The sequence below is a fragment of the Salmo salar genome, chromosome ssa11 (assembly GCF_905237065.1).
Source record: "Salmo salar chromosome ssa11, Ssal_v3.1, whole genome shotgun sequence".
Lineage (NCBI taxonomy): Eukaryota > Metazoa > Chordata > Actinopteri > Salmoniformes > Salmonidae > Salmo > Salmo salar.
This window is the reverse complement of record NC_059452.1, coordinates 108,312,268-108,333,362: the sequence shown is the minus strand read 5'-3', so window position 1 is coordinate 108,333,362 and position 21,095 is coordinate 108,312,268. Positions and strand designations below refer to the sequence as shown.

The following is a 21,095-nucleotide window of genomic DNA, read 5'->3' as shown; positions in this document are numbered from 1 at the left end:
ATAGTAAGTATAGAGGTATAGTATTATATTAATAATAATAACTATAGTATAGACGTAAGTATTATATTAGTAATAGTAAGTATAGACGTACAGTATTATATTAGTAGTAGTAAGTATAGACGTATAGTATTATATAAATAATAATAACTATAGTATAGACATAAGTATTATATTAGTAATAGTAAGTACAGACGTATAGTATTATATTAGTAATAGAAACAATCGTATATACATACAGTATTATATTGGTAATAGTACGTATAGATGTAAAGTACTATATTACTACAGTAAGTATAGATGTATAGTATTAAATTAGTAATAGTAAGTATAGATGTATAGTATTATATTAGTAATAGTAAGAATAGACATATAGTATTATATTAGTAAGAGCAAGAATAGACATATAGTTTTATATTAGTAATAGTAACTATAGTATAGACATATAGTATTATATTAGTAATAGTAACTATAGTATAGACATATACTATTATATTAATAATAGTAAGAACAGATGTATAATATTAAATTAGTAATAGTACGTATAGATGTATAGTGTATATTAGTAATAGTAACTATAGTATAGACGTACAGTATTATATTAGTAATAGTAACTATAGTATAGGCATATAGTATTATAATAGTAATAGCAACTATAGTATAGATATATAGTATTATATTAGTAATAGTGACATATATATACTAGTCCTCCCTGTGGCTCAGTTGGTAGAGCATGGTGTTTGCAACACCATGGTGTGCAATGCCAGGGTTGTGGGTTCGATTCCCACGGGGGGCCAGTACAAAAGAAATGCATGAAATGAAATGAAATGTATGTATTCACTACTGTAAGTCGCTCTGGATAAGAGCGTCTGCTAAATGACTAAAATGTAAATGTCAAATACAGTATAGACATATAGTATTATATTAGTAATAGTAAGTATAGACGTACAGTATTATATTAGTAATAGTAACTATAGTATAAACATATAGTATTATATTAGTAATAGTGATTTATAGTATAGACATAAAATATTATATTAGTAATAGTAAGTATAGACGTACATTATTATATTAGTAATAGTAACTATAGTATAGGCATATATTATATTAGTAATAGCAACTATAGTATAGATATATAGTATTATATTAGTAATAGTGACATATAGTATAGACATATAGTATTATATTAGTAATAGTAGGTATAGACGTATAGTATATATTAGTAATAGTAACTATAGTATAGACAAATAGTATTATATTAGTAATAGTACGTATAGACCCATAGTATTATATTAGTAATAGTAAGTATAGAGGTATAGTATTATATTAATAATAATAACTATAGTATAGACGTAAGTATTATATTAGTAATAGTAAGTATAGACGTACAGTATTATATTAGTAGTAGTAAGTATAGACGTATAGTATTATATAAATAATAATAACTATAGTATAGACATAAGTATTATATTAGTAATAGTAAGTACAGACGTATAGTATTATATTAGTAATAGAAACAATCGTATATACATACAGTATTATATTGGTAATAGTACGTATAGATGTAAAGTACTATATTACTACAGTAAGTATAGATGTATAGTATTAAATTAGTAATAGTAAGTATAGATGTATAGTATTATATTAGTAATAATAACTATAGTATAGACATACAGTATTACATTAGTAAGAGTAAGAATAGACATATAGTATTATATTAGTAAGTATAGTATAGACATACAGTATTATATTAGTAAAAGTAACTATAGTATAGACATATAGTATTATATTAGTAATAGTAAGTATAGATGTATAGCATTATATTAGTAATAATAACTATAGTATAGACATACAGTATTACATTAGTAATAGTAAGAATAGACATATACTATTATATTAGTAATAGTAACTATAGTATAGACATACAGTATTATATTAGTAATAGTAAGACTAGACATATAGTATTATATTAGTAATTGTAACTCTAGTATAGACATATAGTATTATATTAGTAATAGCAAGTATAGTATAGACATGTAGTATTATATTAGTAAAAGTAACTATAGTATAGACATATAGTATTATATTAGTAATAGTAAGTATAGACGTATAGTATTATATTAGTAAGTACAGTATATACATACAGTATTATATTAGTAAAAGTAACTATAGTATAGACATATAGTATTATATTAGTATTAGTAAGTATAGACGTATAGTATTATAGTAGTAATAGTAAGTATAGCAAAGACATAGTTGTAAGAATAGCATATACTTATAGTATTATAACAGTAATAGCAAGTATAGTATATACATATAGTAGTAATAGTAAGTATAGACGTATAGTATTATAGTAGTAATAGTAAGTATAGTAAAGACGTATAATATTATTATAATAGTAAGTATAGTCATACAGTAGTAATAGTAAATATAGTACAGATGTATAGTATTATAGTAGTAATAGTACATGTAGTATAGACGAATAGTAGTAATAGTAAGTGTAGCATAGATGTATAGTATTATAGTAGTAGTAGTAAGTGTAGTGTAGACGTAGAGTAGTAATAGTAAGTGTAGTATAGATGTATAGTATTATAGTAGGAACAGCAAGTATAGTATAGACATATAGAAGTAATTGTAAATATAGTATAGACAAATAGTATTATAGTAGTAATAGTAAGTATGGTATAGACATTTAGTATTATATTAGTAATAGTAACCATAGAATAGACATATAGTATTATAATAGTAAGTATAGACGTATAGTATTATTGTAGTAATAGTAAGTATAGACATATAGTATTATAGTAGCAATAGTAAGTATAGTATAGACATATAGTACTAAAGCAGTAATAGTAAGTATAGTATATACATATAGTTGTAAGTATAGCATTTACTTATAGTATTATAATAGTAATATCAAGTATAGTATAGACGTATAGTAGTAATAGTAAGTATAGTATAGACGTATAGTATTATAGTAGTAATAGTAAGTAAAGATGTATAGTATTATAGTAATAGTAAGTAGTAGTAGGATAGTACAGATGTATAGTATTATAGTAGTAATAGTAAGTGTAATATTGATGTATAGTATTTTATTAGTAATATAACGTATAGTATAGACATAGTAGTAATAGTAAGTGTAGTATAGATGTATAGTAGTAATAGTAAGTGTAGTTTAGACATATAGTAGTAACAGTAAGTATAGTATAGATGTATAGTATTATAGTAGTAATAGCAAGTATAGTATAGACATATAGTAGTAATAGTAAGTGTAGTATAGCTGTGTAATAGTAAGTGTAGTATAGCTGTGTAATAGTAAGTGTAGTATAGCTGTATAGTAGTAATAGTAAGTGTAGTATAGATGTATAGTAGTAATAGTAAGTGTAGTATAGATGTATAGTATTATAGTAGTAATAGCAAGTATAGTATAGACGTATAGTAGTAATAGTAAGTGTAGTATAGCTGTGTAATAGTAAGTGTAGTATAGCTGTGTAATAGTAAGTGTAGTATAGCTGTATAGTAGTAATAGTAAGTGTAGTATAGCTGTATAGTAGTAATAGTAAGTGTAGTATAGACGTATAGTAGTAATAGTAAGGGTAGTATAGATGTATAGTAGTAATAGTAAGGGTAGTATAGATGTATAGTAGTAATAGTAAGTGTAGTATAGACGTATAGTAGTAATAGTAAGGGTAGTATAGATGTATAGTAGTAATAGTAAGTGTAGTATAGACGTATAGTATTATAGTAGTAATAGTAAGTGTAGTATAGCTGTATAGTAGTAATAGTAAGTGTAGTATAGATGTATAGTAGTAATAGTAAGTGTAGTATAGACGTATAGTATTATAGTAGTAATAGTAAGTGTATAGTAGTAATAGTAAGTGTAGTATAGACGTATAGTATTATAGTAGTAATAGTAAGTAAAGATGTATAGTATTATAGTAATAGTAAGTAGTAGTAGTAGTAGGATAGTACAGATGTATAGTATTATAGTAGTAATAGTAAGTGTAGTATAGACGTATAGTAGTAATAGTAAGGGTAGTATAGCTGTATAGTATTATAGTAGTAGTAATAGTAAGGGTAGTATAGCTGTATAGTAGTAATAGTATGTGTATAGTAGTAATAGTAAGTAGTATAGCTGTATAGTAGTAATAGTAAGTGTAGTATAGACGTATAGTAGTAATAGTAAGGGTAGTATAGACGTATAGTAGTAATAGTAAGGGTAGTATAGCTGTATAGTATTATAGTAGTAGTAATAGTAAGGGTAGTATAGCTGTATAGTATTATAGTAGTAGTAATAGTAAGTAGTATAGCTGTATAGTAGTAATAGTAAGTGTAGTATAGACGTATAGTAGTAATAGTAAGGGTAGTATAGCTGTATAGTAGTAATAGTATGTGTATAGTAGTAATAGCAAGGGTAGTATAGCTGTATAGTAGTAATAGCAAGTGTAGTATAGCTGTATAGTAGTAATAGTAAGTGTAGTATAGCTGTATAGTAGTAATAGTAAGTGTAGTATAGCTGTATAGTAGTAATAGTAAGTGTAGTATAGCTGTATAGTAGTAATAGCAAGTGTAGTATAGCTGTATAGTAGTAATAGTAAGTGTAGTATAGACGTATAGTAGTAATAGTAAGTGTAGTATAGACGTATAGTAGTAATAGTAAGTGTAGTATAGCTGTGTAATAGTAAGTGTAGTATAGTAGTAATAGTAAGTGTAGTATAGCTGTATAGTAGTAATAGTAAGTGTAGTATAGCTGTATAGTAGTAATAGTAAGTAGTATAGACGTATAGTAGTAATAGTAAGTGTAGTATAGACGTATAGTAGTAATAGTAAGTGTAGTATAGACGTATAGTAGTAATAGTAAGTGTAGTATAGACGTATAGTAGTAATAGTAAGTGTAGTATAGCTGTATAGTAGTAATAGTAAGTATAGTATAGACGGATAGTATTATAGTAGTAGTAAGTGTATAGTAGTAATAGTAAGGGTAGTATAGCTGTATAGTAGTAATAGTAAGTGTAGTATAGACGTATAGTAGTAATAGTAAGGGTAGTATAGATGTATAGTAGTAATAGTAAGTGTAGTATAGACGTATAGTATTATAGTAGTAATAGTAAGTGTAGTATAGCTGTATAGTAGTAATAGTAAGTGTAGTATAGATGTATAGTAGTAATATTAAGTGTAGTATAGACGTATAGTATTATAGTAGTAATAGTAAGTAAAGATGTATAGTATTATAGTAATAGTAAGTAGTAGTAGTAGTAGGATAGTACAGATGTATAGTATTATAGTAGTAATAGTAAGTGTAATATTGATGTATAGTATTTTACTAGTAATAGTAAGTGTAGTATAGACGTATAGTAGTAATAGTAAGGGTAGTATAGCTGTATAGTAGTAATAGTAAGGGTAGTATAGACGTATAGTATTATAGTAGTAGTAATAGTAAGGGTAGTATAGCTGTATAGTATTATAGTAGTAGTAATAGTAAGGGTAGTATAGCTGTATAGTATTATAGTAGTAGTAATAGTAAGGGTAGTATAGCTGTATAGTAGTAATAGTAAGGGTAGTATAGCTGTATAGTATTATAGTAGTAGTAATAGTAAGGGTAGTATAGCTGTATAGTAGTAATAGTATGTGTATAGTAGTAATAGTAAGGGTAGTATAGACCAGTGTTTCCCAAACTCGGTGCTCTGGACCCCAAGTGGTGTACGTTTTGTTTTTTCCCCGAGCATTACACATCTGATTCAAAGCTTGATGATTAGTTGCTTATTTGAATCGGCTGTGTAGTGCTCGAGCAAAAAAACAAAAAATGTGAACACAGGACCGAGTTTGGGGAAACGCCTGGTATAGATGTATATAGTATTATATTAGTACTCACCCCCCACAAGTTAATCTTCTGCTCAAACTCCTTCTCTCCATCAAAGATAATGTGGATGTTGAGCTGTGGAGGAAAATGGGCTAAATCAGGTACTACTACAGTGAGAATACTGTGTGTGTGTCTCAGCGTGTCACTGTTCCCGAAGTTAGGCAACATTACCTCCACCACACTGATTCTCAACACGGGGAGTGGAGTCCCACAGGGGTGCGTACTCAGTCCGTTCCTGTATTTCCTGTATACCCACGACTGACTGGCCTCACACAGTTCCAACACCATCATCATGTTCACTGACGACACAACCAGTAGGAGGCCTGATCACCAACCACGACTAGAGGAGGTGAGGGCACTCTGACGGCGTAGTGCCAGGTAAACAACCTCTACCTCAACGTTAGCAAAACAAAAGGAGCTGATTTTGGTATTCGTGAGGAACCAGGCTGTTCACGTCCCCGTCCCCCCCTATCCTCATCAACGGGGCCGCCGTGGAGATGGTCAATAACTTCAAATTCCTTGGCGTAAACATCTCAGAGGAGCTGAAATGGTCTAACCACACGGACACCGTAGTGAAGAAGGCACGACAGCGACTCTTCAACCTCAGGATGCTGAAGAAATTCGGCCTGTCCCCGAGGGCCGTTACAGTGTTCTACGGGAGCACCGCCGAGAGCATACTGTCGGGCTGCATTACAGTGTTCTACAGGAGCACCATTGAGAGCATACTGTCAGGCTGCATCACAGTGTTCCACGGGAGCACCACCGAGAGCATACTGTCGGGCTGCATTACAGTATTCTACGGGAGCACCACCGAGAGCATACTGTCAGGCAGCATCAGTGTTCTACAGGAGCAACATCGAGAGCATACTGTCAGGCTGCATCACAGTATTCTACGGGAGCACCATCGAGAGCATACTGTCAGGCTGCATCACAGTACTCCACAATCATCAGACCTCAAACAAATTGAGATGGTTTGGACCTCAGTGTGAAGGAAAAGCAGCCAACAAGTGCTCAGCATATGTGGGAACTCCTTCAAGACTGTTGGAAAAGCATTCCTCATGAAGCTGGTTGAGAGAATGCCAAGAGTGTGCAAAGCTGTCATCAAGGCAAAGATTGGCTATTTGGAGAATCTCAAATATAAAATATATTTTGATTTGTTTAACACTTTTTTGGTCACTACATGATTCCATAATGTGTTATTTCATAGTTGCGATGTCTTCACTATTATTCTACAATGTCGAAAAGAGTCAAAATTAAGAAAAACTATGAATGAGTAGGTATTCTAAAACGTTTGCCCGTTAGTATAGCCCTCAATGTGTGTGTGTGTGTATATGTGGATTCGGGGGGGGGTTAGGATTAAGGTTTAGAATTACAGGTTAGGAGTTAGGGTTTGTTTTTAAAAGGTTAGTTATAGAAGACTGTGTGTCTCACCGTGCAGCTGTTTCCCTCTACATAACTGACGTCTGGCAGAGAGTTCTTAGCGTAGACGGAGATGATCACCTGACTTCCTGTCTGATGCCAGTCAAACCTGCACGGGACCACTGTCTTACCCTAAGCACACACACAAACACACACAGGGTCAGCGTCACACACACATACACAGACAGACAGACCAATGTAGAAGACAGACAGACAGACAGACAGACAGACAGACAGACAGACAGACAGACAGACAGACAGACAGACAGAATCACACACACAGGGTCAGCCTCACACACACACACACACACAACAATGTACACACACACACACACACACATAGACAGACAGGGTCTTACACACAGGGTCAGCCTCACACACACACACACACACACACACACACACACACACACTAGAAGTTACTTGTAGGTTGTAACAGCATGGTTGGTCCCTTATCCAACACCCTGTATTCCATGTCCGGTGTGTTTGTGAAACCAGATGGTGGAGAGAAGACACGCAAGGCTGTGTCCCAATAATCTACTTGTTCACTTCCCTTCATGGATTTGAAAGGACATGGCTGGAATGTGAAAAGTGCTTCTAGCCAATGCCTTCATCGGTCCAATGGTTTTAAATGTGGTGGTGAACGAGGCACAGAAAGGAGAGATTGTTGGAACTCGACCTCCAGCATGCTCTCTGAATAGACCCCCAGACCCCCCGACTCACAGACCCCCGACTCACAGACCCCCAGACCCCCGACTCACAGACCCCCCAGACCCCCCGACTCACAGACCCCCCGACTCACAGACCCCCAGACCCCCCGACTCACAGACCCCCCCAGACTCACAGACCCCCCGACTCACAGACCCCCAGACCCCCCGACTCACAGACCCCCCAGACCCCCCGACTCACAGACCCCCGACTCAGACCGCCCACACCCCCGACTCACAGACCCCCCAGACTCACAGACTCCCCGACTCACAGACCCCCCAGACCCCCCGACTCACAGACCCCCCAGACCCCCCCGAATCACAGACCCCCAGACCCCCCGACACACAGACCCCCCAGACCCCCCCGACTCACAGACCTCCCCAGACTCACAGACACCCCAGACCCCCCGACTCACAGACCCCCCGACACACAGACCCCCCAGACCCCCCGACTCACAGACCCCCCAGACCCCCCCAGACCCCCGACTCACAGACCCCCCGACTCACAGACCCACACAGACCCCCCCGACACACAGACCCCCCCAGACCCCCCGACTCACAGACCTCCCGACACACAGACCCCCCAGACCCCCCCACTCACAGACCCCCCAGACCCCCCGACACACAGACCCCCCAGACCCCCCGACTCACCGAGTCTTTCTTCCTCCAGAGGTGGTTGCCGCGGCTACAGCCCTCCTGTGAGAGGAACGTGTTGAAGTCTGACGTTTTCTTCTTGCAACAGCTCCAGTACTTCATACTGGGAACACACACACACACACACACACACACACGGACACACGGACACACGGACACACGGACACACGGACACACACACGGATTCAAGCACAACACACACACACATACACAGGATTAACTAACTACAAATCTGAAGGGAAAAAGCAGTCAGGAATATGTTATTGGCATCTTTGTAATTTTAAGGGATTTGCGGTGTCATTAGCTAGCCATTAGCTAGCAAGCACATCTAGCCATTAGCTAGCAAGCACATCTAGCCATTAGCTAGCAAGCACATCTAGCCATTAGCTAGCAAGCACATCTAGCCATTAGCTAGCAAGCACAACTAGCCATTAGCTAGCAAGCACAACTAGCCATTAGCTAGCAAGCACAACTAGCCATTAGCTAGCAAGCACATCTAGCCATTAGCTAGCAAGCACATCTAGCCATTAGCTAGCAAGCACAACTAGCCATTAGCTAGCAAGCACATCTAGCCATAAGCTAGAAAGCACATTTTGCCATTAGTTAGAAAGCACATTTAGTCATTAGCTAGCAAGCACATTTAGTCATTAGCTAGCAAGCACAGCTAGCCATTAGTTAGCAAGCACAACTAGCCATTAGCTAGCAAGCACAACTAGCCATTAGCTAGCAAGCACATGTAGCCATAAGCTAGCAAGCACATCTAGCCATTAGCGAGCAAGCAAAACTAGTCATTAGCTAGAAAGCACATTTAGCCATTAGCTAGCAAGCAAAACTAGTCATTAGCTACCAAGCAGAGCTAGTCATTAGCTACCAAGCAGAGCTAGTCATTAGCTACCAAGCACAACTAGCCATTAGCTAGCAAGCACAGCTGTAGACAGAAGATGATGTAGTCTTTGTGGTTGTGCGTGTCAGCTGTAGACGTACCCTTCATGGAAGATGGGTACTCCAGCGTGGAAGAGACACAGTTGGTCATTGCTGGCAGGGCCCTCAAAGCTTCGGGCACAGCCTCCATTCTTACACAGGGTCCCTACCTTCACCACATCATCATCCTCATCTGGAGAACAGACAACGGGAAGACTAGTTACTGTCCTGTCCTGATGTAATGAAGACTAGTTACTGTTATGTCCTGATGTAATGAAGACTAGTTACTGTCCTGATGTAATGAAGAATAGTTACTGTTATGTCCTGATGTAATGAAGACTAGTTACTGTCCTGATGTAATGAAGACTAGTTACTGTTATGTCCTGATGTAATGAAGACTAGTTACTGTTATGTCCTGATGTAATGAAGACTAGTTACTGTTATGTCCTGATGTAATGAAGACTAGTTACTGTTATGTCCTGATGTAATGAAGACTAGTTAATGTCCTGTCCTGATGTAATGAAGACTAGTTAATGTCCTGATGTAATGAAGACTAGTTAGTGTTAAGTACTGATGTAATGAAGACTAGTTACTGTCCTGATGTAATGAAGACTAGTTACTGTTATGTCCAGATGTAATGAAGACTAGTTACTGTCCAGATGTAATGAAGACTAGTTACTGTCCTGATGTAATGAAGACTAGTTACTGTCCTGATGTAATGAAGACTAGTTACTGTTATGTCCTGATGTAATGAAGACTAGTTACTGTCCTGATGTAATGAAGACTAGTTACTGTCCTGATGTAATGAAGACTAGTTACTGTCCTGATGGAGTGAAGACTAGTTACTGTTATGTACTGATGTAATGAAGACTAGTTACTGTCCTGATGTAATGAAGACTAGTTAATGTTATGTCCTGATGTAATGAAAACGAGTTACTGTCCTGATGTAATGAAGACTAGTTACTGTCCTGATGTAATGAAAACTAGTTATTGTCCTGATATAATGAAAACTAGTTACTGTCCTGATGTAATGAAGACTAGTTACTGTTATGTCCTGATGTAATGAAGACTAGTTACTGTCCTGATGTAATGAAGACTAGTTAGTGTTAAGTACTGATGTAATGAAGACTAGTTACTGTTATGTCCTGATGTAATGAAGACTAGTTACTGTCCTGATGTAATGAAGACTAGTTACTGTTATGTCCTGATGTAATGAAGACTAGTTACTGTTATGTCCTGATGTAATGAAGACTAGTTACTGTCCTGATGTAATGAAGACTAGGTACTGTCCTGTCCTGATGTAATGAAGACTAGTTACTGTCCTGTCCTGATGTAATGAAGACTAGTTACTGTCCTGTCCTGATGTAATGAAGACTAGCTACTGTCCTGTCCTGATGTAATGAAGACTAGTTACTGTCCTGTCCTGATGTAATGAAGACTAGTTACTGTCCTGTCCTGATGTAATGAAGACTAGTTACTGTCCTGTCCTGATGTAATGAAGACTAGTTACTGTCCTGATGTAATGAAGACTAGTTACTGTCCTGATGTAATGAAGACTAGTTACTGTTATGTCCTGATGTAATGAAGACTAGTTACTGTTATGTCCTGATGTAATGAAGACTAGTTACTGTTATGTCCTGATGTAATGAAGACTAGTTACTGTTATGTCCTGATGTAATGAAGACTAGTTACTGTTATGTCCTGATGTAATGAAGACTAGTTACTGTTATGTCCTGCTGTAATGAAGACTAGTTAATGTTATGTCCTGATGTAATGAAGACTAGTTACTGTCCTGATGTAATGAAGACTAGTTAATGTTACTGTCCTGATGTAATGAAAACGAGTTAATGTTATGTCTTGATGTAATGAAGACTAGTTACTGTTATGTCTTGATGTAATGAAGACTAGTTACTGTTATGTCCTGATGTAATGAAGACTAGTTACTGTTATGTCCTGATGTAATGAAGACTAGTTAATGTTATGTCCTGATGTAATGAAGACTAGTTAATGTTATGTCCTGATGTAATGAAGACTAGTTAATGTTACTGTCCTGATGTAATGAAAACGAGTTACTGTCCTGATGTAATGAAGACTAGTTACTGTTATGTCTTGATGTAATGAAGACTAGTTACTGTTATGTCCTGATGTAATGAAGACTAGTTACTGTTATGTCCTGATGTAATGAAGACTAGTTAATGTTATGTCCTGATGTAATGAAGACTAGTTAATGTTATGTCCTGATGTAATGAAGACTAGTTGCTGTCCTGTCCTGATGTAATGAAGACTAGTTGCTGTCCTGTCCTGATGTAATGAAGACTAGTTAATGTTATGTCCTGATGTAATGAAGACTAGTTACTGTCCTGATGTAATGAAGACTAGTTACTGTCCTGATGTAATGAAGACTAGTTACTGTCCTGTCCTGATGTAATGAAGACTAGTTACTGTCCTGTCCTGATGTAATGAAGACTAGTTACTGTCCTGATGTAATGAAGACTAGTTACTGTCCTGATGTAATGAAGACTAGTTACTGTCCTGATGTAATGAAGACTAGTTACTGTCCTGATGTAATGAAGACTAGTTACTGTCCTGATGTAATGAAGACTAGTTACTGTCCTGATGTAATGAAGACTAGTTACTGTCCTGATGTAATGAAGACTAGTTACTGTCCTGATGTAATGAAGACTAGTTACTGTCCTGATGTAATGAAGACTAGTTACTGTCCTGATGTAATGAAGACTAGTTACTGTCCTGATGTAATGAAGACTAGTTACTGTCCTGATGTAATGAAGACTAGTTACTGTACTGATGTAATGAAGACTCGTTACTGTACTGATGTAATGAAGACTAGTTACTGTCCTGATGTAATGAAGACTAGTTACTGTCCTGATGTAATGAAGACTAGTTACTGTATTGATGTAATGAAGACTAGTTACTGTATTGATGTAATGAAGACTAGTTACTGTTATGTCCTGGTGTAATAAAGACTAGTTACTGTTATTTCCTGACGTAATGAAGACTCGTTACTGTTATGTCCTGATGTAATGAAGACTAGTTACTGTCCTGATGTAATGAAGACTAGTTACTGTCCTGATGTAATGAAGACTAGTTACTGTCCTGATGTAATGAAGACTAGTTACTGTCCTGATGTAATGAAGACTAGTTACTGTCCTGATCTAATGAAGACTAGTTACTGTCCTGATGTAATGAAGACTAGTTACTGTCCTGATGTAATGAAGACTAGTTACTGTCCTGATGTAATGAAGACTAGTTACTGTCCTGATGTAATGAAGACTAGTTACTGTCCTGATGTAATGAAGACTAGTTACTGTATTGATGTAATGAAGACTAGTTACTGTTATGTCCTGGTGTAATAAAGACTAGTTACTGTTATTTCCTGACGTAATGAAGACTCGTTACTGTTATGTCCTGATGTAATGAAGACTAGTTACTGTCCTGATGTAATGAAGACTAGTTACTGTCCTGATGTAATGAAGACTAGTTACTGTCCTGATGTAATGAAGACTAGTTACTGTCCTGATGTAATGAAGACTAGTTACTGTCCTGATCTAATGAAGACTAGTTACTGTCCTGATGTAATGAAGACTAGTTACTGTCCTGATGTAATGAAGACTAGTTACTGTCCTGATGTAATGAAGACTAGTTACTGTCCTGATGTAATGAAGACTAGTTACTGTCCTGATGTAATGAAGACTAGTTACTGTCCTGATGTAATGAAGACTAGTTACTGTCCTGATGTAATGAAGACTAGTTACTGTACTGATGTAATGAAGACTCGTTACTGTACTGATGTAATGAAGACTAGTTACTGTCCTGATGTAATGAAGACTAGTTACTGTCCTGATGTAATGAAGACTAGTTACTGTATTGATGTAATGAAGACTAGTTACTGTATTGATGTAATGAAGACTAGTTACTGTTATGTCCTGGTGTAATAAAGACTAGTTACTGTTATTTCCTGACGTAATGAAGACTCGTTACTGTTATGTCCTGATGTAATGAAGACTAGTTACTGTCCTGATGTAATGAAGACTAGTTACTGTCCTGATGTAATGAAGACTAGTTACTGTCCTGATGTAATGAAGACTAGTTACTGTCCTGATGTAATGAAGACTAGTTACTGTCCTGATGTAATGAAGACTAGTTAATGACTAGTTAATATCTCTGAGGCGAGGAGAAGATGAGAGGAAAAGGGAGGAGAAGGAGAGCATGATGAAATGAGAAAAGAGGAGGGGTAGTGGTCCCTACGTTTCTTCTCAGTAAGATTGTCCTCAGACAGCTTCAGTTTCTCCAGAGCCTGTCTCAGAGAGGGAGAGATCTTCTGCTGCAGTCTGACCACTGGCTCATCTGGACTGGAAACAACAACCAACAGCATAAACATCAACAAACAATAACAACAACAATAAAAAACGAAGAGAAGCAACGTCACTACACAAGGAACGTCCCGATGTCACGCGAAAGAAAATACCAGGAGGGCTTTGAAGAGCCTAACCTCTAACCTCTAACCCCTTGACCTACCTGGGTCTGCGTAGGGACTCCAGGGGTTTGGGAGCAGAGATGGTGACCTTTAACCCCTTGACCTACCTGGGTCTGCGTATGGACTCCAGGGGTTTGGGAGCAGAGATGGTGACCTCTAACCTCTAACCCCTTGACCTACCTGGGTCTGCGTATGGACTCCAGGGGTTTGGGAGCAGAGATGGTGACCTCTAACCTCTAACCCATTGACCTACCTGGGTCTGCGTATGGACTCCAGGGGTTTGGGAGCAGAGATGGTGACCTCTAACCTCTAACCCATTGACCTACCTGGGTCTGCGTATGGACTCCAGGGGTTTGGGAGCAGAGATGGTGACCTCTAACCTCTAACCCCTTGACCTACCTGGGTCTGCGTATGGACTCCAGGGGTTTGGGAGCAGAGATGGTGACCTTTAACCCCTTGACCTACCTGGGTCTGCGTATGGACTCCAGGGGTTTGGGAGCAGAAATGGTGACCTCTAACCTCTAACCCCTTGACCTACCTGGGTCTGCGTATGGACTCCAGGGGTTTGGGAGCAGAGATGGTGACCTTTAACCTCTAACCCCTTGACCTACCTGGGTCTGCGTATGGACTCCAGGGGTTTGGGAGCAGAGATGGTGACCTCTAACCTCTAACCCCTTGACCTACCTGGGTCTGCGTATGGACTCCAGGGGTTTGGGAGCAGAGATGGTGACCTCTAACCTCTAACCCCTTGACCTACCTGGGTCTGCGTAGGGACTCCAGGGGTTTGGGAGCAGAGATGGTGACCTCTAACCTCTAACCCCTTGACCTACCTGGGTCTGCGTAGGGACTCCAGGGGTTTGGGAGCAGAGATGGTGACCTCTAACCTCTAACCCCTTGACCTACCTGGGTCTGCGTATGGACTCCAGGGGTTTGGGAGCAGAGATGGTGACCTCTAACCTCTAACCCCTTGACCTACCTGGGTCTGCGTATGGACTCCAGGGGTTTGGGAGCAGAGATGGTGATCTCTAACCTCTAACCCCTTGACCTACCTGGGTCTGCGTATGGACTCCAGGGGTTTGGGAGCAGAGATGGTGACCTCTAACCTCTAACCCCTTGACCTACCTGGGTCTGCGTATGGACTCCAGGGGTTTGGGAGCAGAGATGGTGACCTCTAACCTCTAACCCCTTGACCTACCTGGGTCTGCGTATGGACTCCAGGGGTTTGGGAGCAGAGATGGTGACCTCTAACCTCTAACCCCTTGACCTACCTGGGTCTGCGTATGGACTCCAGGGGTTTGGGAGCAGAGATGGTGACCTCTAACCTCTAACCCCTTGACCTACCTGGGTCTGCGTATGGACTCCAGGGGTTTGGGAGCAGAGATGGTGACCTCTAACCTCTAACCCCTTGACCTACCTGGGTCTGCGTATGGACTCCAGGGGTTTGGGAGCAGAGATGGTGACCTCTAACCTCTAACCCCTTGACCTACCTGGGTCTGCGTATGGACTCCAGGGGTTTGGGAGCAGAGATGGTGACCTCTAACCTCTAACCCCTTGACCTACCTGGGTCTGCGTATGGACTCCAGGGGTTTGGGAGCAGAGATGGTGACCTCTAACCTCTAACCCCTTGACCTACCTGGGTCTGCGTATGGACTCCAGGGGTTTGGGAGCAGAGATGGTGACCTCTAACCTCTAACCCCTTGACCTACCTGGGTCTGCGTATGGACTCCAGGGGTTTGGGAGCAGAGATGGTGACCTCTAACCTCTAACCCCTTGACCTACCTGGGTCTGCGTATGGACTCCAGGGGTTTGGGAGCAGAGATGGTGACCTTTAACCCCTTGACCTACCTGGGTCTGCGTATGGACTCCAGGGGTTTGGGAGCAGAGATGGTGACCTCTAACCTCTAACCCCTTGACCTACCTGGGTCTGCGTATGGACTCCAGGGGTTTGGGAGCAGAGATGGTGACCTCTAACCTCTAACCCCTTGACCTACCTGGGTCTGCGTAGGGACTCCAGGGGTTTGGGAGCAGAGATGGTGACCTCTAACCTCTAACCCCTTGACCTACCTGGGTCTGCGTATGGACTCCAGGGGTTTGGGAGCAGAGATGGTGACCTTTAACCCCTTGACCTACCTGGGTCTGCGTATGGACTCCAGGGGTTTGGGAGCAGAGATGGTGACCTCTAACCTCTAACCCCTTGACCTACCTGGGTCTGCGTATGGACTCCAGGGGTTTGGGAGCAGAGATGGTGACCTTTAACCTCTAACCCCTTGACCTACCTGGGTCTGCGTATGGACTCCAGGGGTTTGGGAGCAGAGATGGTGACCTTTAACCTCTAACCCCTTGACCTACCTGGGTCTGCGTATGGACTCCAGGGGTTTGGGAGCAGAGATGGTGACCTCTAACCCCTTGACCTACCTGGGTCTGCGTAGGGACTCCAGGGGTTTGGGAGCAGAGATGGTGACCTCTAACCTCTAACCCCTTGACCTACCTGGGTCTGCGTATGGACTCCAGGGGTTTGGGAGCAGAGATGGTGACCTCTAACCTCTAACCTTTAACCCCTTGACCTACCTGGGTCTGCGTATGGACTCCAGGGGTTTGGGAGCAGAGATGGTGACCTCGCTGAACTTTGGTTTGAGATCATCAGCTCCTTCCTGGTCTTCTGATGACGTCACGTCTGGTTTCACAGGCACAGGAGGCTTCTCCTGGTTGTGGGGACCTTTGGTGCAGCCCTGCGCGCGCACACACACACACACACACACACACACACACACACACACACACACACACACACACACACACACACACACACACACACACACACACACACACACACACACACACACAGTATAGTTACTACCTAACCCTAAAGCCCTGACAAACACAGCAGTAACTAACCCTCGTGTAAACAGTGTGCTGGGATTAGCATACAGCCTCCCTGAACCTGACTGGGCTTCAGGTGAACAAGGGCCCCTCTACCTCACTCTCATGACCGCCCGCTTGACAATCTACAAAAAAAAGGAAAGGATTCTATTGGATAGCACCATTGGCAACATTTCAAGCTAGGTGAAGAGTGAGATTAAGGCAGGTTCTGTTACATTCAGACATAGCCCATTTCTCTGTCAAAAGCTGCGCCATACTTAGGGAATTAGGTTTGGGTATGTTGAAATTATTTCAGTATTCAAATAATAAACAAAAAATATATAATTTTTGGTGTCAACTTCAATTGAGATTTGCTCGCGCAACTCGAGAGGGAGACAGAGAGAGAGAGACAGACAGAGAGAGAGAGACAGAGACAGAGAGAGAGAGACAGACAGAGAGAGAGAGAGAGACAGACAGAGAGAGAGGAGAGAGAGAGAGACAGACAGAGAGAGAGAGAGAGACAGACAGACAGAGATAGACAGAGAGACAGAGACAGAGAGAGAGAGACAGAGAGAGAGAGAGAGACAGAGAGAGACAGAGAGAGAGAGAGAGAGAGACAGAGAGAGGAGAGAGAGAGACAGAGAGAGAGACAGAGAGAGAGAGAGAGAGAGACAGAGAGAGACAGAGAGAGAGAGAGAGAGAGAGAGAGAGACAGAGAGAGAGAGAGAGAGAGAGACAGAGAGAGGAGAGAGAGAGACAGAGAGAGAGAGGAGAGACACACAGAGACAGAGAGAGAGAGAGAGAGAGAGAAAGTAGCCAAACCGACGGGCTAGTTAGACAAATTAGTTGCTGCCATAGGTTATCCGTCATACCATCTGGTAGTGTCAGTCTTGACCGCATCAAATCGTTGTAAAGAAGATAGCTAGCTAGCAAGGCTAATCGAGGCTAGTTTGCTGCAATCCCCTTCTCAACAACAACTCCATTCACATGAAACAGCAGCCTGCCTGTTGGTTGATCATTCCAGCCTTCTCAGTTAGCTAATTCAATTACATCATTATTATTCCCTTTTCAACTGATTAGAAAACTCCCCATTTACTTGATACATATGGAACCTCTGACTGTAGTGGTGCTGAATGTAGACTGTAGTGGTGCTGGCTGTAGACTGTAGTGGTGCTGAATGGCTGTAGACTGTAGTGGTGCTGAATGTAGACTGTAGTGGTGCTGACTGTAGACTGTAGTGGTGCTGGCTGTAGACTGTAGTGGTGCTGACTGTAGTGGTGCTGTCTGTAGTGGTGCTGACTATAGACTGTAGTGGTGCTGACTGTAGACTGTAGTGGTGCTGACTGTAGACTGTAGTGGTGCTGACTGTAGACTGTAGTGGTGCTGAATGTAGACTGTAGTGGTGCTGACTGTAGACTGTAGTGGTGCTGAATGTAGACTGTAGTGGTGCTGACTGTAGACTGTAGTGGTGCTGGCTGTAGACTGTAGTGGTGCTGGCTGTAGACTGTAGTGGTGCTGAATGTAGACTGTAGTGGTGCTGACTGTAGACTGTAGTGGTGCTGGCTGTAGACTGTAGTGGTGCTGAATGTAGACTGTAGTGGTGCTGACTGTAGTGGTGCTGTCTGTAGTGGTGCTGACTATAGCCTGTAGTGGTTCTGACTGTAGACTGTAGTGGTGCTGACTGTAGTGGTGCTGTCTGTAGTGGTGCTGACTATAGACTGTAGTGGTGCTGACTGTAGACTGTAGTGGTGCTGACTGTAGACTGTAGTGGTGCTGACTGTAGACTGTAGTGGTGCTGACTGTAGTGGTGCTGACTGTAGACTGTAGTGGTGCTGACTGTAGTGGTGCTGACTGTAGACTGTAGTGGTGCTGACTGTAGACTGTAGTGGTGCTGACTGTAGACTGTAGTGGTGCTGACTGTAGTGGTGCTGACTGTAGTGGTGCTGACTGTAGTGGTGCTGACTGTAGACTGTAGTGGTGCTGACTGTAGACTGTAGTGGTGCTGAATGTAGACTGTAGTGGTGCTGACTGTAGACTGTAGTGGTGCTGACTGTAGCGGTGCTGACTGTAGACTGTAGTGGTGCTGAATCTAGACTGTAGTGGTGCTGAATGTAGTGGTGCTGACTGTAGACTGTAGTGGTGCTGACTGTAGTGGTGCTGACTGTAGACTGTAGTGGTGCTGACTGTAGTGGTGCTGACTGTAGACTGTAGTGGTGCTGACTGTAGTGGTGCTGAATGTAGACTATAGTGGTGCTGAATGTAGACTATAGTGGTGCTGACTGTAGACTATAGTGGTGCTGGCTGTAGACTGTAGTGGTGCTGGCTGTAGACTGTAGTGGTGCTGAATGTAGACTGTAGTGGTGCTGACTGTAGTGGTGCTGTCTGTAGTGGTGCTGACTATAGCCTGTAGTGGTGCTGACTGTAGACTGTAGTGGTGCTGACTGTAGTGGTGCTGTCTGTAGTGGTGCTGACTATAGACTGTAGTGGTGCTGACTGTAGACTGTAGTGGTGCTGACTGTAGACTGTAGTGGTGCTGACTGTAGACTGTAGTGGTGCTGACTGTAGACTGTAGTGGTGCTGACTGTAGACTGTAGTGGTGCTGACTGTAGTGGTGCTGAATGTAGACTGTAGTGGTGCTGACTGTAGCGGTGCTGACTGTAGACTGTAGTGGTGCTGAATGTAGACTGTAGTGGTGCTGAATGTAGTGGTGCTGACTGTAGACTGTAGTGGTGCTGACTGTAGTGGTGCTGACTGTAGACTGTAGTGGTGCTGACTGTAGTGGTGCTGACTGTAGACTGTAGTGGTGCTGACTGTAGTGGTGCTGACTGTAGACTGTAGTGGTGCTGACTGTAGTGGTGCTGACTGTAGACTGTAGTGGTGCTGACTGTAGTGGTGCTGAATGTAGACTATAGTGGTGCTGAATGTAGACTATAGTGGTGCTGACTGTAGACTATAGTGGTGCTGACTGTAGACTATAGTGGTGCTGACTGTAGACTATAGTGGTGCTGAATGTAGTGGTGCTGACTGTAGACTGTAGTGGTGCTGACTGTAGACTGTAGTGGTGCTGAATGTAGTGGTGCTGACTGTAGTGGTGCTGACTGTAGTGGTGCTGACTGTAGTGGTGCTGACTGTAGTGGTGCTGACTATAGACTGTAGTGCTGCTGACTGTAGACTGTAGTGCTGCTGACTGTAGTGGTGCTGACTGTAGACTGTAGTGGTGCTGACTATAGACTGTAGTGGTGCTGACTATAGACTGTAGTGGTGCTGACTATAGACTGTAGTGGTGCTGAATGTAGACTAGTGGTGCTGACTGTAGACTGTAGTGGTGCTGACTGTAGACTGTAGTGGTGCTGACTGTAGACTGTAGTGGTGCTGACTGTAGACTGTAGTGGTGCTGACTGTAGACTGTAGTGGTGCTGACTGTAGACTGTAGTGGTGCTGACTATAGACTGTAGTGGTGCTGACTGTAGACTGTAGTGGTGCTGACTATAGACTGTAGTGGTGCTGACTATAGACTGTAGTGGTGCTGACTGTAGACTGTAGTGGTGCTGACTGTAGACTGTAGTGGTGCTGACTGTAGACTGTAGTGGTGCTGACTGTAGTGGTGCTGACTGTAGTGGTGCTGACTGTAGTGGTGCTGACTGTAGACTGTAGTGGTGCTGACTGTAGACTGTAGTGGTGCTGACTGTAGACTGTAGTGGTGCTGACTGTAGACTGTAGTGGTGCTGACTGTAGACTGTAGTGGTGCTGACTGTAGTGTTGCTGACTGTAGACTGTAGTGGTGCTGACTGTAGTGGTGCTGAATGTAGACTATAGTGGTGCTGACTGTAGTGGTGCTGAATGTAGACTATAGTGGTGCTGAATGTAGACTATAGTGGTGCTGACTGTAGACTATAGTGGTGCTGACTGTAGACTATAGTGGTGCTGACTGTAGACTATAGTGGTGCTGAATGTAGTGGTGCTGACTGTAGACTGTAGTGGTGCTGACTGTAGACTGTAGTGGTGCTGACTGTAGTGGTGCTGACTGTAGTGGTGCTGACTGTAGTGGTGCTGACTGTAGACTGTAGTGGTGCTGACTGTAGTGGTGCTGACTGTAGACTGTAGTGGTGCTGACTGTAGACTGTAGTGGTGCTGACTATAGACTGTAGTGGTGCTGACTGTAGACTGTAGTGGTGCTGACTGT

General features: G+C 41.1%; 1 protein-coding gene across 2 annotated transcripts in view; it reads right to left on the bottom strand.

Moving 5' to 3' along the window:
- chordc1b (cysteine and histidine-rich domain (CHORD) containing 1b) overlaps positions 1-21,095 on the bottom strand; it is a 31,178-nt gene that overhangs the window by 2,935 nt on the left and 7,148 nt on the right. Inside the window, exons 4-9 of one of the 2 annotated variants that reach the window (XM_045690267.1) lie at positions 16,622-16,782; positions 13,825-13,928; positions 9,622-9,751; positions 8,635-8,740; positions 7,289-7,408; positions 5,870-5,932 (exon numbers count right to left, since the gene is read on the bottom strand). In XM_045690267.1, coding sequence (XP_045546223.1) covers positions 5,870-5,932; positions 7,289-7,408; positions 8,635-8,740; positions 9,622-9,751; positions 13,825-13,928; positions 16,622-16,782 — 684 coding nt within the window. The remainder of the gene's footprint in view (positions 1-5,869; positions 5,933-7,288; positions 7,409-8,634; positions 8,741-9,621; positions 9,752-13,824; positions 13,929-16,621; positions 16,783-21,095) is intronic. The other variant, XM_045690268.1, reaches the window with a different exon arrangement.